Here is a 21757-nt window from a genome sequence, read left to right as displayed (position 1 = left end):
AAGAAAATTCGTTTCACTCAAATGAGTGGTATAACAAAGACAAAATTTGGAAAGTTTAGGTTTTTGCTAATGGGCAATAGGAATTAATTTTACTTTAAGAACCCTTAATAGCGCCACTGAGAGCACATATAGCAATTTTTACCGAGTAACTAATTTTATAATTATCCCTTTAAAAAAGTCTCTCCTACAGAATTCAAGCTCCATGATGGCAGGCCACTTCTGGCTCAGACAGTGCTGTTAGTATTGAGCAGAGTGAAGTTGTTAAAATGAAAATTGACTGATTGAGTAACTATAAAAGAAGTGACAGTCTCTGGTCATATCACCCTAAACATGACTGATCTCATCTAAAAAAAGTGACAAAGAAGTAGTATTGTACAATAACCTTATGGCAAAAATCTGGAAGTCGCTTTTGAGTACAGTGATCAGTGCTTACGTAGCTGGCAATTTTTTTTTCTAAAATAAGAGTATCTTACAATTAAACAGAGTCTACCCAGATGTGGACTAGAGATTTGACCTTGGAAGTGAGAAGGAAAAAAAATAGATCTATAGAAATTTCAAACACACACTGTAATTTGTTGACAGAGTCAAACCAAGGTAAAAAGAAAAGAGAAGTTGGTGTCAACTCCCAAGTCTGGATCTCTGAAAGACAGAGATAATGTTGATATAGAAAGGAGGAAATAAAATAGACATTGAGCATAACAAAGAAAAATAAAGTAAGTTTTAAGCCTGAGACCTATGGACAAAAGGAGTAAGTTAAACACCAGATCTATTTACAGTGTGAACACAAAAATTCTTGACAACTTCCCTGTATCTGTAAAATTCACTTCAAACACTGAAAGTCCTTTGAGTGTTCATCTCTTAGATAAAAGAAAACGGTTTAAATATAAATAATATAACCTTATCTTTGGCATGATAGAAGATGTTCAATGAATAGTGACCATTTAAAATATGACGCATGTGGAGTTTTAGATAGCTTAATTTCACAGTTAGGGGTTTGGATTGCTTTCCGATCCCAGTTTTGGATTTAGTTCATAATTTTGAACATGTAAAAGGGCAGAGATTAAGAGAGCAATGAGAGAAGCACGAATGCAGCTTTTCTAGCAGGAGACATGTGAATGATGAGAACGTCAAGGGAATAGTGCCTGGGAGAAAGGCCGAAATCAGGGGCAACTTGAGCAGAAGAAAGATGAGATAAAGAAGACAAAGAAACAAAAAGATTTAAAGTAATATGGTTTCCCATAGTGCAGGGGAGGGGAAGATATAAGACGGGGACATGTCACTAGCAGTCACCAATGTATGCCTGCACTATACATTAAAAAAAGTATAAAATAGTAAGAGAGGTGGGAATAAGTAATTTGATGGCCTTTTTTGGAGACATGTACGTTATAATCCTATGGTAGTGACTGCCTCTATTCATTGCTAGTCTTCTTGCCATCTTCTCCACATATCATCCTTTTACATTTCGAATATAATTATTTTATGCTTGTCATTGTTGGTTCTTAACAATAAATAGGCAGTGTAACCAAGTGTTCGATAAATTGTGGTTTGATTGAACATTTTAGCATGGGGAAAATGTTTTGATGAAGAAAGGACAGCGCTACAGTGTTAAGCTGCATGCTGATGTAAACACTTTAAGGGTTTATGACAGGCTCACAATCTACCAATACTATTTTAAATTCAATTCAATTTGCGTAGATGAGGATTTTAGAGAAAACAGCTGCCATGAGAAACATATGACATTTAATCTTGTCTGACAACATGAAATCTTCTACAGAAGCTATAAGTACATATGTGTGTGCAATTCAAGTCTTAGTATATATTCAAAAAGGTTATATAGGAAGCTACATTCTATAGGATTTAAGCTGACAAAAGAAAACATTGTATTTCTTGGTATTTTTCCCAAGATACACTTGACTGAACAAATAACTCAGAGAGCCTAAAATTCTGAGGTGAAAACATGCAACTGATTGCAAGTTTTGAACTATTTTTTTTTAAATGGTAACCTTAATTCCTTTTAAAAACCCCACAAAAACCTACAATTAATGTGGATGCTATTTGATTGGTTTAAACTAGTCTTGGTTAACAGGATTCAAAACACTGCCAAAATATAGAACCCTGCGGATTACCTTATGGACTCAACATATTACTTTAAAAAATGATTTTAAAGAAAAACAACAGGATAACTGAAAACTGAGTGATTCTAATTTTATATGCAAGACACTCAAAATTACACAAAATTGAGGTGTGGTAAAGAAAAAATATTTAATGAATTTGGTCATGACCATGACAAGTAGAAAAAATAAAGATTAAAGTGGACCAAGCACATTGGAATATAAAATCCATTTAACTTTCAAATTTATATAATAAACTGGTGATTATATATTTAAATTGGATGCATAATTTAGAAGTAATTTGGCTTTTATTTCTAAAGAGTGTGCCTTTTATTTCAACTATCAAAATTTGTTTCCACATTATTTAGCAGATTTGTTTACTCAAAATCATAATCTACCAGATATTCATGCTGTGTATCTTTACCTTTGCTTTTATTCACACAAATTGATTTTTACCCAATTTTCACTATTTTGAGCCCAAATATTCTTCTCCATACTTGACTAGATGCAGTCATTAGCCATTTAAAAAATTTTTCGCTCTTTTAGTCCAGAACAGAGAGGAGCTATGGCTTTTCCTTAAAGTCCAATTGGGTAGAACCCTTGTAGCAGCCCCAAAGAAGGTTGTACATTACAAGCACAATCACATGCCATAAACTGCAAACCTCCCACTTTCCATTGTTTTCTGTTCCCAGTTCCACTTGAATTGAGTCCTCTTCTTTCCACTTCCAACGCCGCAATGTCAAGCCCCCAATATTTCTTGTCTGATTTCCTCAATAAACTTGTTATTGCCTTTTTTCTTATCCATATGCCTGGCAATTCTTCAGACTCTCCACGGACAGATAAATTTCACAAAATATCATGGTACTGAGAACATAGCCATGCTCAAAAAGATTAAATATTCTCAAATCCCTAGCAAATGAAGTACAAACTTGGCTTATATCCTTTCATGAAATGACTCCAAATATCGGACTATCCTTATTTTATGGTAATCATATAATTTTTCACCCACACTGAAAAATACTTTTTCAGTGTAAAAGGTGTGTTATTAACAAGGAAAAGAGGAATATGTGGCCACCGAGTTCTTCTTGTGGCTATCCTAAACTCAAAACAGTTTTTTGGTCACAGGTTTTACAAACAATGCCTGATTTTCCCTTTTCTGAAAGTGGAAGCTCAAAGTTCCTACTGTCTAGAAGGCTGTTTCCATCTGTTTCTTTCCCTCTTTCGAGGCCTTTTTAAATTCCCACTTCCTTCATGGAGACTTTCATCTGTTCACCATCCCCAGTCCCAAGACCGCATACTGTGCACTTTACTTCCATTATCTTACTCTGCCTTGACCAGTCACCTCTGCTCTTGGTATTATCCCCCTGACTTGACCCTTAAAAATTTGACAACTTCTTACTCATTTTTGCATTTTCCTGAATACCAAAGGTTTTTGCATAAAGCTAACATTTAATAAATATTTTTGAAGAAATGCCATCACCAGCTATAAGTTGACACTTAAATTGTGGCCATTGAAAAGTACATATTTAGCAATTGTATTAAACCTAAAGAAGAGGATGTTCAAAAACAATTTTTGTGTCAACCAAAGATTCTGAGTCATTTTGCAAATTCAAAACCATTCATCCATTTCTGCATCTAAAAGATTTTCTTTAAAAATGTATTATATATCAAAAGCCCCTAATACGAAACTATACCTTTATGTTGTCTTGGAAAAGTTTTTCTTGAGACTTTCACTTAAATTCTTCTGTATACAATAATTTGTACTTGAATAATCTTCCATCTCCCGATGCCATTCTATAGAATTAATGAGTTTGAGTGGTATTTTGTTTTGTTTTTCCTGCTGTGTAAATAATACACTCATAACTCTTGAGTTACCAATTTTAGATTCTATCTATTGGCTACTCACAGAAAAAGGTGAGTGATTTAGTGTTTGCACAAGTCCCTTCTCTATTGGCCCTTTTCACAGACCCCTCTTTTTTTTTTTGGAGACAGAGTCTCACTCTATCACCCAGGCTGGAGTGCAGTGGCATGATCTCAGTTCACTGCAACCTCTGTCTCTCAGTTTTAAGAGATTCTCCAGCCTCAGCCTCCTGAGTAGCTGGGATTACAGGCACCTGCCACCACATCTGGCTAATTTTTGTATTTTTAGTAGAGATGGGGTTTCGCCAGGTTGTCCAGGCTGGTCTTAAACTCCTGGCCTTAGCAATGCACCTGCCTCAGCCTCCCAAAGTGCTGGAATTACAGGCGTGAGCCACAGTACCTGGCCAGATCCCTCAATTTTTTAGTTATATTACTATTTTTGATTTACAGGGTTTATAAAATATTTACACTCACATTAGTAGATAAATTAATACTTCTGTTTTATTTCTAGATTCCTTCTAACAATGTAAGACCAATTCAAAAGGCAATTACTATATTACAGCTACTAAATATTATTCCCTTCATATTCATTCCATTAGCATAACTGGATTTACAGAAAAGGAGTAAGCACAATTATTAGAATCCTTGCTTTTAAAGGATTATGGATATACATGAATATATAGTGGATATATTAACCACCAGGGTCTAATATATCCTTTCCCAAGTTAAAAAAAAAAATATTTCTAGATCATATATGATTGCCACTGCCTGACTGTCTCATAGCTGACATGCCTTTTTTGTTTTATTGTATTACACCTAGAATAATTCACATGTAGATACGCAGGCACCAGATTTTCTGGGCCATTTACATTTTTAGCCTCATATTGATTGATAGTTTGGTTGGCTATACAATTTTAAGTTTAAAACACTGTTCCCTCAAGAAAGACTTTGCTCATTTCTGTTTATAATTCAGGGAGGCACATGAGATCTGATGTTCATTCTTTGCAGGTATCTTTTACTCCCCTTCTAAAAGTTCCTAGAATTTTCCATCAATTAGTGAAAATTTACTAAGATGTTTGGCCCTTTCAATTTTTTCACTTTTAAGAATTTTCTTTCTTCAGTTGTGAAACCTTCCTTCTGTTTTGTTTTTGTTTTTAGATTATTTTCATTCTTTGTCTCTGTTTCCTCTTCTAGGATGTTTATTAGATATATATTGGGATCTTGCATTTATGCTCAATATGTTTTAACTTTTCCTCATATTTTCCTTTTTTTCACTTGTCTTTCTGGTTCTGACTTTAATTTTGCCCTCTAGATCTCTGCTCTAGTTCTACGTTTCAGCACATTTGTTCAGCTTTTTATTTTCACATTCATAATTTTAATTTCCAGGATAATATTCTTATTCCTGATTGATATTTTTCATAGCCACCTGCATGTGTGTGTATGGGTGTGTTTTCAATATTCTTATTCCTGATTGATATTTTTCATAGCCACCTGCATGTGTGTGTATGGGTGTGTTTTCAATATTTTCTTGATTCACTCTTAAAATACTAATTAAGAATGTGTTTTGTAAGAACATTTTCTTATATTTCCTGAATTACCTGTGGGATTTTTTTTTTTTTTTTTTTTTTTGAGTCAGTTAATGCTGTTTTGTTTATTTCCTTTTTAGTCTTTTAAAATTCAGCTCTGGGTTTTCTGCAGTTATCCTGCCATCCTTGGCTGTTGATGTAGAATTATGATAGAAGGACCAGGCTGCATGACAAAGGTTACCGGTAGGGCCTGTTTTCTTTGTTTGAGAGAACCGACTATGAACTTGTGAGGTTAGTTATTGTTTTACCTGGCTCGCTTCTCTTAAAGATGCATGGATACTGACAAGCAAGCAACCTGGAACTTACCCCAGGAGAAACCTGTTCTAAGAGTTGAGAAACTTCGATTCCTATCCTAGGTACAGGTATATAATCCTATTCTCCCTGGCCATATCTGAAATAAAATCACCTCCAATTCTGCCCCTTCTCTTTCAGTGCCTTATATGTACAGAAGTCCTCTGTCCTCACATAATTCGCATTCCTTAGAGTTCTACATTAACTTGCACTCATTTAACTTGCACTCTTTCTACATTAAGGTTGGAGCAGAAAGGGGAAGTGAGGAGCCAAACTGGCCCAGATCTTCCGAAATGCAGTTCTTTAAATATTTCCCTGATGGTCACTATGATGCCTGCTTGAGGCCTTCATGTTGATTTTTGGTTTGGAAATTATGTGGGACTTTTATAGTAAGAACCACTTATGCATCTTGGGTCGTGCTTCTCTTCTTTTAATTTCTCCATAAATCAGACCCAATTGGTTTTTATTTTTCAAGAGTTTCTCAGTTTTACCAAATGTTGGTTCTAACAATATAATGGCTTCCTCTCATTCTCTCTCCCTCTCTTTCTCCTTTTCTCCTAGTCTTCTTTCTTTCTTTTTTAAACTCTCATTATTTTTGTCATTTAATTGTTACCTTAGATGGAGGACATATATATATCTTTGTGCCAGCCATTATCTTGAACCAGAAACCAGATTAAATTTCTCTTTATATATTTCCTCTAATTATTCAAATAAATCTGTTTCAAATTTATTTGATAGCCCAGAATATATATTAATACTTGGTTAAATATTTTTTCTACACTTTAAGGTAGGTGGCACTAACCCATATGATACTACATTTAGATTTTTCTTTTAAATTTCTCAACATAAAATATATATATATATATATATATGTGGTTACAGCCAAAAGGAACTGTTTGCTTGCAATCTGTTCTTCCTGGCACCCTGTATGTTCCATAAGATATAAGCATCTACTGAATCATAAGAAATGTCTTACAAAATCACAGTAAGTAAATCAGTCACTGCATTCTGTATTAGCAACAGTCCTGGATGTCATTAAGGTTCTGTCTGTATAGAAAAGATTAGATTTGTGTATATGATATTCTCCTGAAGCATTTTAACATAAAGTCATGGTCACTATGACTCTAAAAATATTTACATTTCACTCTTAATCAAATCTAGTACCCCTGGATTTTTCAATCATATTCAGAAAGCTGAACAATTTCAACGTGTTAGCTCTAGGTATAAGTTCCCAGGTATAAGTTCCCAGACTGAGTATCTAATGGTCTGGTTGCATAAATTATTGCAATTTGGGCAGAGAATTCAAACTCTTCGTAAACTCAATTTCGACTGAAAAATGAGTATAAAAATACCACAATGTTGCTAATAATCAACACTTAAGTAATCTTCAGCCCCACAGCTTCCTCAGAACCCCCTAAAATAGGATGTGTAATCTGAAAAGATTAATTGAGCAAATACTTCTTTGGGCTATCAAAGAAGATGGCTTCCCTCAAAATAATTCCTCTAAATGTTAAAGTTGGTAATTTTCTGCAGGAGTAATATGTAGCACAATCAGAAAAAAAAACAAAAACTTGAATAAGGCAGCATTCCCTAGGAGAGATCCTTAGCAGGCCTGCCTGCGTGTTCCCTACATGAGAATTCCATGTCTCCTCTAAAGCTTCCCAAGCATATCATTTTAACTAAGTGCATACATAAGACCACATAAATGCTTTCTTTTCTAGTTTTTAATAAATTTATTTTCCCCTTCCAGAGCAGATGGCAACAGTCTGGTATAATTGATCTTGTCCATAAAAAATCTACCACACTACATTAAATAGTTCCATAATGTGGCACAATTCAAAAGGATCTGCTTCAAATGACTCTGAACTGACAATTAAAGAAAATGGTATATAGTTTACCAAGAGGTAGCCTAAGATAGTTATATGTAACAATTACACACATACAATGTGGATACTGAAAATCATTTCTACTTCCCTCCTTCAAGGAAATGAAGAAATGTCAGGACACAAGGCACAGTTGAAAGTTTTCCTCGGGTTTGATCTATTCCACAAATCTCTTCCATCATTGTCCAGGTTATTGACACTTTCTGCAGGATTTTCAGGCTGTTCTTTTCTCATCTGGACTATTCCTTAGAGCAGGAATTTTATTACTGATCTCAGAACTACCTTTCAAAACTTTCATTAGAGTTATTCACATTTCAAATTAATATAAAGATTTCAGCAACTGCTCTCTGATGATATTTTCTTTCTTCCAGTATTGTCTGCTAAATATTTGAAGGCAGGCACATATTGCCTCTGGAACAACTCTGTCCTATCTCCAAATTCTTCCTAGCTCCAGACTCTTCTCTCTCTCACAGCCCTCTTTAACTGCTGTAATCTGTAAGATCTACTTTCTTGGGAAAGCCTCTATGTTTAAGAAAACACTTTCAGGCAGAGTGTGGTGGCTCATGCCTGTAATCCCAGCACTTTGGGAGACTGAGGCAGGGGATCACAAGGTCAAGAGATCAAGAGCAGCCTGGCCAACATGGTGAAACTCTGTCTCTTCTAAAAATATAAAAAGTAGCTGGGCATGGTAGCGTGTGCCTGTAGTCACAGCTACTCAGGAGGCTGAGGCAGGAGAATCGCTTGAACTCGGAGGCGGAGGTTGCAGTGAGCCGAGATCGCACCACTGAACTCCAGCCTGGCAACAGAGTGAGACTCCAACTCAAAAAACAAACAAAAAATACTTTCAGGCTGGGAACCGTGGCTCACATCTGTAATCCCAGCACTTTGGGTGGTCGAGGCGGGCGGATCACGAAGTCAAGAAATTGAGACCTTCCTAGAAACCCTGGTGAAACCCCGTCTCTACTAAAAATACAAAAATTAGCCAGGCATGGTTGTGTGTGCCTGTAGTCCCAGCTACTCAGGAGGCTGAGGCAGGAGAATCGCTTGAACTCGGAAGGCGGAGGTTGTAGTGAGCCAAGATCACGCCACTGCAGTCCAGCCTGGTGACAGAGCAACACTCTGTCAAAAAAAGGAAACAAGAGAGGAGGGGAGGGGAGGGGAGGGGAGGGGAAGGGAGGGGGCCTTTCATTTGGTGGCTGCTCAGATATGGTCTAAATGGCTGGAGAAATTGAGACAATTACCTGGATAAATCAAATCCATCCTCTCACTCAATTCATTTGAATATATTCAGTCATTAAACAAATATTTTTTAAAGAACCTATTACAGACTCAATATTACGTTGAGTGCTGAAGATAAAATGGTGAGCAAAACCAAAGAAAGTCCTTGCCCTCATGGGTAACAGCTTAATGATAACAATAGCTAACATTTATTCCTTGCTTATTATGTGCATGCAACACTTTTCATGACTCCTATCATGTAACTTTCAGCAAAACAAATATGAGGTATCTATTAGTACAAAAACACACCATAAAGAGACAAAAGTTGTGTGTGTGTGTGTGTGTGTGTGTCTCCTAAATAGTCAACCCTCTTCCTGCTTTTCCCCAGAATATATGAACTCAATCTAGTTCCAGAACAGGGCTGGGTGCAGACGGCAGGTGGTTGCTTTACACTGCTTTGTATCGAAATCTGTATTGCCCAGGAGGAGCTCATTAGCACCAGTAGACACAAAGCCACTTGCCCATGTTTTCTCAGCTATTTAGCAGACACAGGATTTGAACCCAAGTTTTTACACTCAGGAGCTTATGCTCTTTCTTTCTCCACTGGCCCACCTGTGTACCCCTACACTCTTCTGCCCATAAATACAGAAAAAGAATAAGAGAGGTGATAAGGCAAAAGTATCTTAATAGTTGCATCAATTCTCCTTTGCTTTGTGAATTCTGGATGGAACAAAGGACAACTGTAATAATTCTTTCTTGTCCTTCTCTCTAAATATGTAGTAGCCCTATTTGAGAATAGGTGATAAAGGCAAATTTTTAGAAAAAGAATCTACCTGGCCCATCATTAAATGGGAAACAAATGTTTTTTAGAAAAAAAATTGTTATAATGGAGATTACAATAAGATGCATACAGAAGATTCCCATTGTGCCATAGTCTAACTTAAATCACCAATATGCATTTATATTATTATATCATTAATATTAACTCATTGAATATCATTTATTGAGAATGGACTATATGAAGAGCTCTATGTTAAGAGACATATTCATTCAGATAGACATTGCTTATTGTCCACAAATTTGTAACGATGACTTTCAAAAGTGAGAAGAGAAAATAAAAGGGCAGGAGTGAGTAGAGGGAGGAGTCTAAGGTGACACCCAAATTTTTGACTTGAGCTGCTATGCATCCTGAGGCCACAGGAAGAAAAGCTGGTTTGAGATTTATTGGAAGGTTTTTTCCTTTTCTTTTTTTTTTTTTTTTTTGTCTTTCTGAGTTTTATTTTCTTTTCCGCTTTGAGGGTATTTTGTTTTGTTTCCATCTGTTGCTCTAGATGAAGCACTGTGCTCATTGGTGGTTGACAGTGTCATAACCCTTCTCTGATTATCTCGATTTTAAAAGCCCAATTAAGGATGATAAAATACGTGTTTTAGAGATTTCTGCCATCCTTACAGACCCTTACCATCCCTAAGGATACTTCTTCTGACTATTAAGTTAATTATATTTTATTTTTTTTCTCTTTTCAGTACAATTATGTTAGTTTGTGCTACTGTGGCCATGCCTCAGTGGTCTACCCTTCCTTCACACTACTTTTCTATAGAAAAACAAAAGGTGCATTTATACCATAATTTAGTTCAATTCAGCAGTAGTTACAAATGATGTTACTAAAATCTATTGGGAAAAATGATTCATCACAATTTCAAAAATGGAGGAAAAAGGAATGTGGGGAAGTTAAATATCATTGAATAAAGATACTTTGGAAAGCTGTCTGTCTTCATAACTGCTACAAGCATCCCTTTATAACTTGATTTTACCCAAATGTTTTTTAAAACATTGGTCTAAACTTTTCAACTAAGTTTACTTTTTATTCCTGCTTCTTGTAATTTCAGAGAGACCTGTATGGTTCGATGCATTCTCTGATGTTATTCTGAGAAGAAACAATTAAATGCATACTGGAAGGCATTTTGCTCTTCTGCATGTTGTAAATTCGGTGTCATCACTGCACAGTTACAGAATGCACAGTTCTCTGCTTTGCTTTCTCATCTCATTTCTGATCCCTCACCATCTTCTCCTGCCCTTGAGTCTGATCCTTTTCTGACTTTGAGCCTGGCACCTTGCTGGTACTGGCAGGTATCAAGAAGGCATGGGCTGGAAGCCAGACTGAGCCTTGCAAAGGAGGCTCAGGGAAGCCGATTGACGTGGGCTCAATAATTTGCACAATGCCGGACACAATGCTCAATAATGAGCTGCTGGGTTAATGGATGTCTGTGCTGGCTAGCTATAGTAAACACTTCAAGTTGATAATATGGGGCTGATTGTCTGAGCAATATAAATGAAAATGGAGGACTGACCAGCTCTCTGGTCCTCCAAGGTCAATAGAACATATTTAAAGCCTTCTTGTAGAGATATACAAGTTTTGTTCATTTTTAATATTCATGTCAATAGTTTAAGCAATGTGAAAACATAAACATTCTTAAGCATTGTTTTTTGGTAGAGACCAGGTCTCACTCTGCTGCCCACCCTGTAATGCAGTGGCGTGATCCTAGCTCACTATAACCTTGAACTCCTGTGCTCAAGCAATCCCTGCTGCCTCAGGCTCCTGAATATCCTGGACTAAAGGTGAACACCACTATGCTTGGCTAATTTTTTATTTTTATTTTTGTAGAGATAGGGTTTGCTGTGTTGCCTGAGCTTGTCAATCATTTTATGTATTGTCTTGAATAATAAAAGTACTTGCAAAGAGAATAGCAGGTAGCAAATTTTAAGATGTAGATTTAGAGTAACACATAATTTTATAATATGAAGAACCTCAGTACCAAAATCTTAGCTATTTATAATATGAGAGTCCTTGATGTAGCGCTAATCTAAATTTGACGTTTTCATGACTAAATAATTTGTGGACTCTACAATGTTCTCAAAATTCCTAGTGTTTTTTAATTGATTTCTTTAGACTTTTTCGCATCCAACTATATTATAAATGCAAAATGAATCCATTAACATATTTTATAATGTGTCTTTCGGTGCACTTTTTAGATTTACTTTGATTTCAGAAAGCTAAGAAAGAAAAAGGAATTTTGCTAGCCACACTCAATCATATCTGCATAGGCATAGCTATATAGATACCCATAAAATTATGCATAAACCCCAGGCTTTCAAATGAATGAACAACTCCCACAGTCTCAGCAACACAGGGCAACCTCCACCCTCTGGCATATTCATGTGTCCATTTCACTGTCAAATTCTTATCATCTTTATCACTGCTCCTCAGGGGGCATCTACAACTCTGCAATATTACTGTTTTCAGAGAAAATGGTTATTTTTTAAATTTACCATTTTTGAAAATAAATTTTCAAAAACTTTTTTAATAGAATAACAAGTTTACTCTCTTCAGCAGCAAGTCTGCTGAAGTACATTATTTGTCCAAAAATAGTTGAAGGCCACATTGACTGAGGAAGGGATGAATACTCATACTAATGAGCTTTCTGTACCCTTCTTGTGGAAATTTTCTCTGAATTTGCTGGGATTTTCTGCTGGGTCATGCAGAACCTCCTTGGAATGTTATAGCCTGGGAAATGTAATTACTCCAGGATGTTTCATTTTTCTCACAATTTCTAGTGGTAGAGGATGGAATAATCAAGTCCTCACTCTGAAAGAACTCTCTCACATGCCCGTCAGGGTGGAAGGGCTATCATTACAGAAAGATAGCATTTTCTTCCATTTTTCAAGCAGGTTTATCTCCATCCCACTACTCAAACCTTGGAATTTAGAGTTCACCTTAGTTCTCTGCTTTTGTGTACATAGAACTACAACATTCAACTCAGCAAACACTCCCTTCATATACAGATTTTTCTTTACCAGCAGTATTTTATGTGGAAAACATTAATGGGAGATTAGTGACAAAAAATTACTTCGGGGGAGTCCATTGATCTTTGCCTTCTAAAATTTATAAACTACTTTATATAATCATCCATTGTTGCCTTCTTTGCCTTCACCATCAACTTCCACATATGAAAAAGTAACAAGAATGGGGACTGAGAGGAAATAGATGGTTCAGACTGAACGAAGCCATTTCAGTTTTTTTGTGTGTGTGTGTGAGGATTTCATCATAAACTCTGCTTCCATGACTAAAATCATCATAATTACCAAGCAACGGCTTTTTCCCAGAGTTACATTAGAACAGAAAAGAAGGCATTTGTCATGCAGTGGCATATCTCGGGGACAGCTCACCCTTGTGAACCATGTCTGCCCTTTCTTCCTCCCTCTTTTAATTAACATTTGGAAAAGAACAGTGATGCTAGCAGATAGCAGAGCTGGGAAGAGAGACTCAGAAAGTGATGTGAGCTCTGTCAATCTTCAACCTTGCCAAAGAGGACATATTAAAGTGTTTTCCATGGAAAATCAGCCTTTGTCAACACAAATTCAAAGCAATATGACCTTGATATATATATATTCTAGGTAAGAATAGCACAGACTGAAGCATCTTAAGAGAATATGTAAATGAAAAAAAAAAAAAAAAAAAGAGGAAAAGCATCCTAAAAGAAGATGTTAAATCCAGGAAACATTTGTCAAGAGCACTTCCTGCCACTTACCTTTTCTGCTGACTGGGCTGTACCAAAAAAGATGGGAATGAAAGCTAACCAAATGATGCAGGTGGTATACATGGTAAATCCAATAGGTTTGGCTTCATTGAAAGTCTCTGGGACACCTCTGGTTTTAATGGCATAAACAGTACAAGTGACCATCAAGAGGATACTGTATCCAAGTGAACAAATGAGTGAGAGATCAGAAATGTCACACTTGAGCACTCCCCTGGCCTTCTCTGGATCTAGTGTCCGCTGCTCCCCATAGTCAATTATGATGTGGGGGGGATCCACAACAAACCAGACAAACACTCCGAGGAGCTGGACGGAGATGAGGCTGAAGGTGATCACCAGCTGGGATGCAGGACTAATAAACTTGGGCGCCGTGACAGATTTCTTCCCCTGCTCAAATATTCGGTGGATACGGTTTGTTTTGGTCAGAAGGGCTGCATAGCTGAAACACATGCCAAGTCCTAGGAAGATCCGTCGGAAGGAGCATATAATTGTATCTGGTGCTGCAATCATTAAAAAGGTGATTGAATAACAGAGAAAAATCCCTGTCAGGAGCACGTAACTGAGTTCACGTCCTGAAGCCCTCACAATAGGCGTGTCATTATAGCGGACAAAGGTCACAATCACAAAGGTGGTGGCGATGATTCCCAATATTGCAACGAACACAGGCACCACAGCCCAGGGAGAATGCCACTCCAATTTGATGATGGGGATAAGCTGGCAGCCTGTGCGGTTGATGTTTGGTCTCTGATCCAGAGGGCAAAGTTCACAGGAGAGCTCATCCACCTGGTAGTTGTAACCTTCACAGCGTTCACAGTGCCAGCAGCAAGGGACCCCTTTCACCGTTTTCTTCCTCTCCCCCGGCTTACATGGCAGGCTGCAGACAGACGCTGGGTGAGTGTGTTCTCTGTTAGCCCACTGCATGTCTTCCACCTGTGGGTATAAAAAATTAATGAACCTTCCATTTTTCCCCCATTTATAATATCCTAATCCTAGCCATGGGTTTGTAATAAATCACAGAATGCTGACAGTACAAATACAGTTTACCATAATAAGAGCCTAGTTTTTCCCCTGATATTGACTTTATGAAAGTGTTAAGTGATTGGATCCAATATATCCTTCACATCATCAACTTGATGAGTGTCATTAGTTTCCATTTACCTCCTCCATGCTGACCAATGTGACATCTGGAGAAAGATTTATTGGTCTAAACAGTTTTAATACTAAAAAGTATACAAAAAAAAATAATAGGAAGCCCCATGGAAAGATGCTTTAGAGTTAGTCACAAATATAAATGCCAGAATCCCTGAAACACTGGGTTAGGAATAAACATATATAAAAGATGATCCATGTCTTTTTCTCATACTTAAGGAAATTCAAATCACACTGTATCAATTTCAAAAGGAAATGGCAACATGAGTTACATTAATCTCTGAATTTCCTCATGTGATCATGGAGACAACTATATCAATGTGTTTTCCCCCTATTTAGGCTTGAATAAAGTTTTTTCTTCCTTCTTGCATTTCCAGGTTCTGCAAAACATCATGCTGAATGAGATAACTTGATGGTAATGGTTTTCACTGAATGAAAGTAGTCCTACGGTGATTTAAAGCAGGGAAATTAGTGCAAATGAGACTTTCCCTCCTTTGCTTAGTATCTGCCTCAGGGCCTTAAAATCCCACCTTATGCTTTCAGGTTAAATCATAGAATAATTCTATTGAAATACAAGTAGTTCTGGAAAGAGATAGTGCCAATCATTGATCTCTTACCTCAAATTTGTTTTTCTTATTAGACATACAGTAATTTTAGCAGAATGCTAATAGGATAAAACTGAAAATTGTGGATGACAGGAGACTACTTACTATGAAAAGCAGCTACTTTATAAAAGGTAAGCTCTATGAAATGAGTAATTTTTTCACTGGTGTGAACAGTGACTGGCATACAAGTTGCCCTTAATACATATTTGTTGACTTCATGAGGGAGAAAGAATGGGAAAGGCACCACAGCAGAGCCCTGAGGAATAAGGAGACAGCTTGGAGGTACTCGGATTTGGAAACAGAGGGTGCTCAAAGAGGCACAGAAAAGGGAGATGAAGGACTGTTTCAGGAAAAAAGAACAACTTATTTTCATAAGTTCATCTTTACTATCAATCCAAAAGAATTCCTATACTCTGTGGTACTCAGCCTCCACCATGGCCCCCAATAACCTCACCTCCAAAAATTCATGTACTCTGTGGTCCCCTCCCACTTTGAATAGGGCTAGTCTGTGTAAACTATAGTATATTCCAGAAATGATGGTATGTCTCTTCCGAGGCCGGGTCATAAAAGGCATTATGGTTTCAGCCTTGCTCTCTGCAGGATAATTCACTCCAGTGGAAGCACTCCAGTGTCACTGATGCAGGACAGAGGAGTCCCAAAGTGAGACTGAGCCTGCAAGAAGTCCTGGCCTCACCCAGGAAAGAATTCAAGGGTGAGCTGATGGCTAGAAGAAAACAGCTTTACTGAAGCAGCAGTGTTGCAGTTCTAGGCAGTGTTATTGCTCCATGACTTTTCTTGCAGAGCAGAGTTAACCTACAGGCAGAGAGCAGTAGCTCAAGGCAGTTCCGCAATCATGTTCAAACCTACTTTCAATTGCATACAGAGTAAGGGTGGCTAATACAAAAATTTCCAGGAAAAGAGCAATAACTACTGGGTTGCAGATCTTTGCCATGGAAAGAGGCTGTAACGGCCATGGCAATGGTCTTATGGGAAGCTGTTTCTGTCCTGTCCATGTTTTAGCTAGTCCTCAGTTTGGTCTGCTGTCCAAGTCCCACCTCCAGAGCCAAGCCCCTGCTACCTCATCTTGAAAACTCTCAGCAGCTCTGTGGAAAGGATAGAGGCCTCCTGCCCACAACAAGCACCACTTCCCATGCATGTGAAGGAGCCACCCAGAAAGTCACCAACTGTCTCCAGTCAGTTCTTCAGATGACATCTAAATGACATCTTGAATACAACTTCATGAGAGACCCTGAGCCAGGAAAACCCAGCTAACCTGTTCCTGAATTTCTAATCTACAGAAATTTTGTGAGATGATGTTTATTGTTTTAAACTGCTAAAGTTTAGAGTTATTTGTTCTGCAACAATAGAAAATGAATGCAGCTCAAATTAAACTTAGCTACTTGGTTGCCACCTTCATTTTAATTATCAGTGTAGTTATCTATTGAGAAGGCACACCCAGTGACACCTACTGTATACTTCCAAAACAGCCCAAAGTGTGTAGCTTTAGCAATATTCCTCATCATTCTTTTTTTTTTTTTTTTAAACAGAGTCTCACTCTGTCTCCAGGTGCCAGGCTGGAGTGCAGTGGCACAATCTCGGCTCACTGCAAACTCCGCCTCCCAGGTTCAAGCAATTCTCCTGCCTTAGCCTCCTGAGTAGCTGGGACTACAGGCACACGCCACCACGTCCAGCTAATTTTTGTATTTTTAGTAGAGATGGGGTTTCACCATGTTGGCCAGGATGGTCTCGATCTCGACCTCGTGATCTGCCCGCCTCAGCCTCCCAAAATGCTGGGATTACAGGCTTGAGCCACCGCACCCGGCCTCCTCATCATTCTTATGGTGGCTTACTCTTTGGCAATCAGGTGACTGAAATTGTTCTCATAAATGATTACTTAAGAGTGCTTTCCTTTCTTAAATCTGGGGTGAATGGTTGAGGCCAGAGAACTGTCATCCCCAACCTCAAGCCTTTTAGAGGGCTGTCTAATCTCCTCAAGGTAGAGTAGAGACTGTGTGTCTTTAATTTCAGACATCCTCCCTTGACGATGTAGATGCTACTTCATCTGTATATGTCATAAGGGCATTCAAGACTATTAGATCTATCCTGTCAGCTCACCACAAAGGAAATGTAATCTATTATAACCCTCTAGTTTTTTTATTAGGTTTTAATAACTTTAAAAGATTTTATTTTATTTACTTACAGGATTGCAGGAAGAAAGAAATAAGGGTAAATTGGAAGCACACAGTGATTTCTTTCAAAAATACTGAGAAAGAAATGAAATGCTCCACTGTGTGCTTCAGGTATTAACTTTATACCTTAATGGACTCTTATAAGAAAATACATTTTTGAAGGTTATATTTAAAAGTTAATTACTGTAGAAACAAAACTGCATTTTTGTTGGGAACTTCTATAGATTTACAAGTTCTTGCTCAAAAAAAAGCAGCAAAAAAATATTGGAAACATTAAACTTCAAGAAACCTTAAAGGTCAGTTTCTCTAACCATGTGTCGGAACCTTTAATTCTCAATATGCTTTATTTCTCAGAAGACCATAAGACATGTCAAAAAAGAAATATACCTATACTAGGTAAGTCTTACTACATAGGATAAGTATTTATCATTATGAGCTAAATGTGAAATTTTCCTTGATAATTTTTTAATGTTTTGAACCAGCAGAAAAATGTTTTTCATAAATGAAAAATAAAGTTAAAAGAATATGAAAAATACCACAATTTTTAACAGCAGTTAATTTTCTTTAAGTAAAAGAAAATTAAGCAATACATGTGATATTTTTATTATAAAGGAGATTGTAATGTTATAGTTTATAGATTATAACATTTTAGTAAATATGTTAAATATGCATCCTAAATACACATGACTTCATTTTTTATCAAGGAATTTCTTTAAGTTAAACTATACTGTGAGTTGATATCATAGCTAAAGTCTGAAAACCAACCAGTATCCACTTCAAGAAAGGACAAATAACAAATGCTTGAATAAGGATCTTACAAATGCAATCATATTTGAGACTAATAACTTACTTTACATAGTTGCTAAATGATGATTAAAACTAACACTATTTGAAAGTAAATTAAAACTGCCTAATTTCCACAGCAGTTACAAAGCATAAACAAAAATCATTCAACCTTTGTGTATTGCTATATTAACAAATTATGCCATCTTTCATTATAAGTATAAAGAGATGCCTTAACCATATATTCTTAAAATTTGCTTTCCTCATCTTTGGTATTATTCTTATATTAAGATGTTTTCAGTCTAAAATACATAGTATAACAAATGGATGATAGTTATATAGATAAATCTTCCAGGGACGAAACAATAGCCCATTCTTATCTTGACAATGTTTACCAATAGTGATTGATTCAATAGGTTTCAATTCAGTGCGTTTCAGAAAATGTAAGTCATCAGCTGGTTTCTGCTGTCAAATCCTGTTATTATTGCAGACAAGTACACAAATAATCACGAAACCAAAGTTTCCGGGTGAGTGTGCTTGCATTTTTAAATTTACTATCTTTTCAGAAAAGTCAACTAAGAGTACTGTTTAATAAACTCTTTAAAAAGAATATAATTTTTATGGAATAATTTTCTTCTGTGTAGTTTTGATAACTCCTGAAGCAAGGATAACAAGAATGTTGAACAATTAAAAGCCCCATTATAATTAATAATTTTCAGTATTCACTACAAAACTCCCAGCCAATCTAACATCTCTAATGCAATGTTTTTCTGAAATATCAAGCGGTATCTTTGTTAATACAGGATGTGGAAAAATTTTTAATACAATGCTTACAGATAACTTATACTTAGTCATACCATTCTTAACATGTTTCTTCTTGCTCTGTATGTAAGCATAGTATTAATAATTATTTTGTTGAGTAGTTTGACACCCTGATGTCCATCCAAAACTCAACATATTTGACTTATGTAATGGTAGATTCCATGTGCAAATACTTCCAGTGACACTAATGATTATTTTTAAACCATTACTCATTAAATTTCATATAGTCAATAGGCTTTATAAATGCATACAGTCTGCATGGTTACTTAAAATTTCAAAATTTAGTATGATATTTTGCGTATCACATGATTCACACATGAATGAGTACATGTTACACAGTTAATTTGATAACAGAACACAAAATTATATAATTATATGTGTGTATATATATATGTGTGTGTGTATATATATCTTCCTTAATATTTTGCATTTCCTTTGGTTCGTGTACAGCTTTATGTGAGCATAAAGAAAACAATGTTTTTTTCTTCTTCAAAGTGACCCATGTCCTTTGAAAATCTAAAATGCTGAGATGATCCCCAGATTGAAATCCTGTTTTTGTGATGTTCCAGATATATATAACCTTTAAAAGTGCAAAGACTTCTCCTATTTTAAAGACAATTTAATATGAAATTAAGAAAAAAATTTATTTACACTAACATTGAAAATAAAATACTTAGGGATAAACTTAGCAAAAGAAGCACATGACTTATCCAAGAAAAACTACAAAATACCATTGAAAAAGTGGAAAAAATATATATAAATAAGTGAAAAGAAATCCTGTGTTTATGAATCAGATGATTTACTACTACTAAGATAGCAATATTTCCCACATTGATCTGCATACATATTCAACCCAATACCAGTCAAAATCTCAGCTGACCCCGTCACAGAAATTGACAATCTGATCCTAAAATTTTTATGGAAATATAAGGGATCCAGAATAGCCAAAATTTTGAAAGCAAGGAACAAAGATGAAGTATTCACATTTCCTTATTTTAAAACTTACTACAAAGGATGTCATATCAAGATAACAGTACAGGCATAATAATAAACAAATTAGTCGCATAGACAAGAGAGTCCAGAAATAAATCATTACCCGTATGGTCAATTAGTTTTTGACAAAGATAAAAAGAAAATACAATAAAGAAATAATTTTTTTTCAAAAAATGATGCCAAAATAACTGGATATCCATATGCAAAATAATGAATTTAGACATCTACCTCATACTGTATACAAAAATTAACTTAAAATGGATCCAAGACATAATGTAACAGCTAAAACTTTAAAACTCTTTGAAGAAAAGAGGACTAAATCTTTGTGACCTTGTGTTAGGCAGTGTTTTTTTTCAGATATGACACCAAAAACAGAAGCAACAACAACAAAAAAATTGTACTTCATCTATGTTTAATATTTTGTGGTTCAATAGACACCACCAAGATTGTTAAAAGACAACCCACAGGATGGGCAAAACTATTTTCAAGTCATATCTCTAACAAGGTACTTGTATCCAGAATATATTTTTTAAAACTGTTAAAATTCAATAGTTAAAAGACCAATAATCCAACTATAAATGAACTAATAAATTGAACAGACATTTCTCCAAAGAAGATATACAAATGGTCAATGGTAAACGAAAATATACCTAACATTATCAGCTATCAGGGAAATCCAAATCAAAACCAGAGCACCCATCAGGACAATCATGATAAAAAATAAAGACAATAGCAAGTGTGGATGAAGATGTGGTTGAAGAAATTTGGAATTCTTTGCATTGCTGTGGCAATGCAAAATGGTACAGTAGCTTTGGAAAATTTGACAACTCCTTAGAAAGCTAAACATAGGGTTTCCATATGACCTAGTAATTCCACTTCTAGGTATATATCCAAGATAATTAAAAACATATGTTCCCACAAAAATATGTGTATAAATGTTCATACAGCATTATTCTTAATACCCCCAAAACCAGAAATAACCCAAATATACATGAACTGATGAATGGATAAACAAATGTGGTATATCCATATTACTTAGCAATAAAAAGAAATAGAGTATTGACACCTACCACAAAATGGATGGGCCTTGAAAACATTACAATAAGAAATGTAACAAGCTAATCACAAAATACTACATATTGCATGATGTTATTTTATGTATAATATCCAGAATAGGCAAATCCATTGACTTCTAGGAGCTAGGGAAGAAGAAAATAGAGAATGATCTCTAAAGGGTATAGGATTTCTTGGATGATGATAAAAATGGTCGAAACTTGGATATTGGTGATGGATGTATAACACTGTGAATATACAAAGAACCACTGAATTGCATATGTTGAAAGAGATAATTTTTGGCAAGTAAGTTATCTCAATGAAGCTGTTATTTTTAAAATGTGGAGACTATTTAGGTTGATATTTTCAAGTTATTTTAACACTCAGCTGTCTGGTGCTGTACAAAAACATACTGCACACCCATTTTGTTCAAGGCACAAAGTTCAATGTGAGAATTCAACATGACCAAGACATGGTTCTTGCTCTCCCAATATAATGCAGATGGGGAGAGAGAAAAACAAAGGCCAATCATAGCTCACAGAGAGGCTCCCTTACAGAGGGATGAGGAAATGGAACTGATAGAGAAGCACACAGCATGACCAGAAAGTCCCAGGTTCACGG

The 21757-nt window shown here is 36.1% G+C and overlaps 1 protein-coding gene across 3 annotated transcripts in view; it reads right to left on the bottom strand.

The window, feature by feature from the left end:
• Nucleotides 1-21757, bottom strand: part of GRM8 (glutamate metabotropic receptor 8) — a 798631-nt gene that overhangs the window by 85214 nt on the left and 691660 nt on the right. For all 3 annotated transcript variants that reach the window (XM_064373706.1, XM_012474107.2, XM_012474108.2), the window contains exon 9: nt 13537-14472. In XM_064373706.1, coding sequence (XP_064229776.1) covers nt 13537-14472 — 936 coding nt within the window. The remainder of the gene's footprint in view (nt 1-13536; nt 14473-21757) is intronic.

The sequence above is a fragment of the Aotus nancymaae genome, unplaced genomic scaffold (assembly GCF_030222135.1).
Source record: "Aotus nancymaae isolate 86718 unplaced genomic scaffold, 86718_ANA_hifiasm-v0.15.2.pri h1tg000002l, whole genome shotgun sequence".
NCBI classification, from domain to species: Eukaryota; Metazoa; Chordata; class Mammalia; order Primates; family Aotidae; genus Aotus; species Aotus nancymaae.
This window is presented reverse-complemented; position numbering and strand designations above follow the sequence as displayed.